Source organism: Microtus ochrogaster, linkage group LG3 (assembly GCF_000317375.1).
Source record: "Microtus ochrogaster isolate Prairie Vole_2 linkage group LG3, MicOch1.0, whole genome shotgun sequence".
Lineage (NCBI taxonomy): Eukaryota > Metazoa > Chordata > Mammalia > Rodentia > Cricetidae > Microtus > Microtus ochrogaster.
Genome location: NC_022029.1, coordinates 6,668,750 through 6,674,224, shown reverse-complemented (window position 1 = coordinate 6,674,224; position 5,475 = coordinate 6,668,750). Strand labels below are relative to the sequence as shown.

Below are 5,475 nucleotides of genomic sequence, written 5' to 3'. Positions count from 1 at the left end.
TGGCTTCCTGTGTACTCTGAACGATACTAATTTTGTACTTGATACAGCATCAGGCCCCACAACTTGAATATGTTAATGTTACTGTATTACTTATTCAGAGGTCAATTTCAATTCCTATTTATATTTTAGCCAGGATTACAGTATCCATATCTATAAATATTTTCCACACAGACTACTTATCTACAACAAATTAGACCTAGAACTCTGGTGGCATCCCAATTTACTCAAATGACTAAGCTTAATATCTTCAATAATGTGTTATCTGATACTAAATGTTTCTGGACATGTTGCAACATGATAGACATCTGCAATGTGCTCTTACTCAAAATGCTTCATATGAACCTAACTTCCCTTGGACGGAAGATACAGTGGCTCCGGGCTGGGAATGTAGTTTATAGTGACTGAGCACATTCCTACCATTCACAAGCCTGTGGGCTAATCAAAACTGGAAATTTAATGAAGGACAGAGCAAGGCCAAATATCTATCTCTACTGAATTCTCCTTAGAATATATAGTTTGTAAAAACAGCAATTTGAAGGCCAATGACAAATTTTTCAATGTCATAGAATTCTGTATCACTTCCTTAAGTATAATTATGACTGGAGTAGGGATGACCTTCTACCTTTGCTGATGTAAGGGACGAAATCATGCCTACAATTTTACAAAGGGTCCCCATACAGCAAAAGTTGGACTTGAAGTCACTGTGTAGCTATGTTTGCCTCCAACTTTTGATCCTTCTGCCTCAGTTTCCCAATTATTGGGTTCCAGGCATGCACTACTTCACCCAACTCTAAATGTATTAACAGCATAGCCCCAAATACGTATGTATGTATGTATGTATGTATGTATGTATGTATGTATGTATCTATCTATCTATCTATCTATCATGTATGTATGTATCTATCTATCATGTATGTATGTATGTATGTATCTATCTATCTATCTATCTATCTATCTATCTATCTATCTATCTATCTATCTACAGGATGGATATAGGAAATAATTGACAATTTTGAATCTAGGTGAGCATACCAAATTGTGTTGATACTATAAGTGGATCCAATTTGGCTTTTTGTTATTTTTTTTTTATGGGGATCCCTTCAGATATAGTTCATAGTCAACTCAAAGTCTATTTCAGTTAGCTGGGACTTCACTCAGGTATTTTGGACCCAAGGCATTTAGAGCAAAACCCACATCCTGTTATCCCGCTCAGCAGCTGAACTGGGAAGCTTCTGCCCAAGCAGGCAGATTAACAGAAGCCAAGATAACATCCTGGAGGACTGACAAGGCCTTACCTGGAGGGGGGAGTTTGTACATGCAGGTAATTTAAGTCAAGAAAAATTAATTAGCAGGGGTATCTTGACCTCAGGTTCTGAGAATAATTTGGGTAATTTCCCACAATATTCTCCATCAAAGACAAATTCTTGTCCTGCTATAAATGTATAGTTTATCTTAACATCTGGGCAAAGAGCATAAATTTCAGGGTATTACCCTTTAAAATAGTTATGGGTTTAACGCCTTTAAAAACTACTTAACAGCTGTGTTTAGAACATCTCCACACAGATATTAAATGGATTCTCAATGAAAATCCTTTCACATTCCTTTTTATCCACCAGATTTTATCCAGAATGATGTTACTTAATAGTGGACGAATACATGATGTTTTTACTAAACTATCTGCAACAACAATTTTGTCTTTCATATGAGTTACAACAATGCCAATAAAAGGGGGAACAATGTAAAAGATACTTAACAGAACATTGGAATGAGCCGAATATTCTCTCAAGATTTTTGTTATTTATTAGAACCCCTTTCCCCACAACTTTGGCTGGTACTGTGTTCACAATTAACAAATTATACATAAACAAGAAGTAAATGTCAGGTGGCGGTGGTGGCGCACGCCTGTAATCCCAGCACTGGGGAGGCAGAGGCAGGCGCATCTCTGAGCTCAAGGCCAGCATGGTCTACAGAGCAAGTTCCAGGACAGCCAGGGCTACACAGAGCAACCCTGCCTCTAAAAACCAAAACAAATAAACATAATCCACAGTAAACGATCAGTCTAACATGACAGGAGTCATGGAACATTAATGGTGAAAAGGTGCCTCAGATAAACCCAGTTCCAGTAACTGTTTTCCCTATGCTCACTGTCCTTGGTGAGTAGTGTTGGAGAAATTATGTTTATCCAATTAACAAGAGGAGACTAAACCAAGAACATGATGGCTACCCTATTACTTCTGACATTTATACACGTTCTCAACAGAATATCCCCTACGAACCACAGACTTCCCACGTTCTCACTGGCAAAGAGATCCTTGACATCAAGAATATATGAATACTCTGACGTCGACCAATTCCAGGACAAATTAAAGTTCTTTCCACATTCTTTTCAGTCATAGTCTTGGAATTATGAGTTCAGTAACATTTCCATACAAAGGATTGTCCACCTTCCTTATATGCATAAGACTCCTGAAGATTATACATTTTCTGATGTTATGATGTTGTATAAGCTCACCATTTCCAATAAAGGCTTTCCCACTCTTTAATTCATAACGTTTCAGACCAATAAGGATTCTCTGATGAGCTTTAAGAGCTGAGCTGATTCTATAAATAATCCCACATTCTTTGAATTCATAGGGTTTCACATCAGCATGGATTCTTTATGTTGAAGGCCTGAGCTCCAACTGAAGCCTTTCCACATTCTTTCCAATGACAGGTACCTCACCGTGCAGTGACGGCTGAACTCAATCTAAACATTTCTCCGCATTTCTTCCATTCATACGGTGTCTCACCAGCATGAATTCTCTGATCAACAATTAGCATTGACTTACTGCTAAAGGCCTTTCCACATTCTTTACATCCATAAGGTTTTTTACTAATATGAACATTAGCATGCCAAACAAAGTTTCATTTTCAACTAAAGGCCTTTCCACATTTTTAACATTGCTAAGGTTTTTCATCAGTGTGGATTTTCTGATGTGCTTTAAGGTATTCACTACGAGTAAAGAACTTCCCACATTCTTTACATTCGTAAGGATTCTTGCCAGAATGCATTCTAAAATGTCCGAGAAATTGGTAGTCATATCGAAAGGCTTCCCCACATTCCGAACATTTAAAGGGCTTCTCACCAGTGTGGATTCTCTGATGAATTCGAAGTCCTCTACCGCGAACAAAGCCTTTTCCACATACCTTGCACTGATAGGGTTTCATGTCGGTATGAGTTCTCTGATGCTGAGTAAGTTCAGACTGAATTCGGAAGGCCTTCCCACATTCCTTACATTTAAAGGGTTTCTCATCACTGTGGGTTTTCTCATGAATTCTAAGGCCTGTACCGCGAACAAAGCCCTTTCCGCATACCTTGCACTGATAGGGTTTCACGTCGGTATGAATTTTCTGATGCTGAGTAAGTTGGTAATGAAGTCTGAAGGCTGACCCACACTGCTCACATTTAAATGATTTCTTTCCAGTATGAATGCTCTTGTGCCGAGTGAGCTGGGTCAGAACAGAGAAGGACTTCCCACAATCCTTGCACTGAAAGGGTCTCTCACCAGAGTGAGTCTTCTGATGTTGCGTGAGGTTTGAGCGACGATTAAAGGCTTTCCCACACTCTTTACACTGAAATGGCTTCACACCAATATGAGTGATCCTATGTTGAACAAGGGTGGAGACACGCTTGAAGGACTTCCCACATTCCTTGCACTCATACAGTTTTTCACTTGAATGAATTATTTGATGGCTCTTAAGATGGGCGAGAAGCCGAAAGGCCTCTCCACACTCCTTACATTCAAAAGATCTCTCACCACTATGAAATCTCTGGTGGCGAATGAGATGTGTATTAAGTCTAAAGACTTTCCCACATTCCTTACACTCAAATGGTTTCTTTCCGGTGTGAATACTCTGATGCTCAGTAAAATTTGAACGTCGACGGAAGTGTTTCCCACATTCCTTGCACTGATAGGGTTTCACATCAGTATGGATTCTCTGATGCTGAGTAAGCAGGGACTGAAGTCTGAAGGCTGAGCCACACAGCTTACACTTGAAGGGTTTCATGTTAGTGTGAATACTCTGATGCACAGTGAAATTAGACCGTCGGCGGAAGAACTTCCCACATTCCTTGCACTGATAGGGTTTCACATCACTATGGATACCCTGATGCTCAGTAAGGTGGTACTTACGTCTGAAGGCTGAGCCACACAGCTTACACTTGAAAGGCTTCTCATCAGTGTGAGTTTTCTGATGCTCAGAGAGGTACGACTGAAGCCTAGAAGCCTTCTCACACACTTTACACTCAAAGGGTTTCTCGCCAGTGTGAGCACTCTGGTGTTGCACAAGGTATGAGCCAGTACTGACTGTCTTGCCGCACTGCTTACACCGAGATGACTTCTCTCCAGTGTGACTGTCCTGGGTCTGAGTGGTGAGCTGTGCCAGAACAGCGTGGGCCTTCTCACACTCCTTACACTGACCCGGTTTCTCGCCAGAGTGACTTTTCTGATGTTGCATGAGGTTTGAGTGGTGATTAAAGGCTTTCCCACACTCTTTACATTCAAAGGTTTTCACAGCAGAATGAATGCGCGTATGTTGAAGAAGCATGGAGAGATGCTTGAAAGACTCGCCACATTCCTCGCATCTGAAATGTCTCTCAGCACTGTGGGACTTCTGAGGTCTCGTGAGCTGTTGGGGTTTCAAGGCCTTCACACCTTCCTCACGGAAGTCACAGGGCTTCTCTCCAGCGTGACTAGCCTGATGCTGAACAAGACTGGAGCTACAACCAAAGCACTCCCCACACTCCTGACATTCAAACGCTTTGTCGGCATCGTGAGGAAGAGTCTGGCTGGTGTAAAGAGGTAGTTTTTCCCTGTTACTCATCGTTTGGTCAGCATTTCCCTTTTGACAACTCTGTAGTTCCTTGAATGTACTACAGTTGGGGCCATTACTAAAACTGGAGCCCTGGAGGTCAAAAGTTTTACTTATATGCTTTATGCTTTCTTTGGGTAGATTTATACTATGATTGTCTGGAGATATTTTTTGAGCTTCAGAATCTGAGTCCAAATCTGAAAGAAAATGAAAAAGCAAGAATATTTTAGTTTCCCACGACACAAACACATAAAAAAGTCCATTTTATCGATGGCCCAACTTTAAAGTATTTCTGAGCAGCAGTAACAAAAGCTTATGTGAGACAGTACTCTTCACAGTAGAATAGGGTGGAAACAGGAAGGCATGTCTGCTTAATGAGATTAAAACAAACTGTACTGAAATAATTTTACATGCTTTATGCATACTACAGGAAATACACATGCTTTGGTGAAGGTTTTTGAAATAAATAACAATAAAAGTAATATACTACACAATACCAAGTATCTGTCGTGCACTAAGAAAACTAGTCAGGGCCTGGAATTATTTTAAAAAGAAAATGAGTAAAGATTGGTGGTGGTGGTGGTGGTGGTGGAGGTGGTGGAGGTGGTGGAGGTGGTGGTGGTG

At 40.5% G+C, this 5,475-nt stretch overlaps 1 protein-coding gene across 1 annotated transcript in view; it reads right to left on the bottom strand.

Annotated features, from left to right (window-relative positions):
- Positions 1 to 1,777: 1,777 nt before the first annotated feature.
- The window catches only part of LOC101983359 (zinc finger protein 60-like), a gene marked incomplete at its 5' end in the record, with an annotated part of 20,678 nt that continues 16,980 nt past the window's right edge, over positions 1,778 to 5,475 (bottom strand). The window contains one exon of the mRNA XM_026785841.1: positions 1,778 to 5,048. Within this exon, the coding sequence (XP_026641642.1) occupies positions 2,944 to 5,048 (2,105 nt within the window). The remainder of the gene's footprint in view (positions 5,049 to 5,475) is intronic.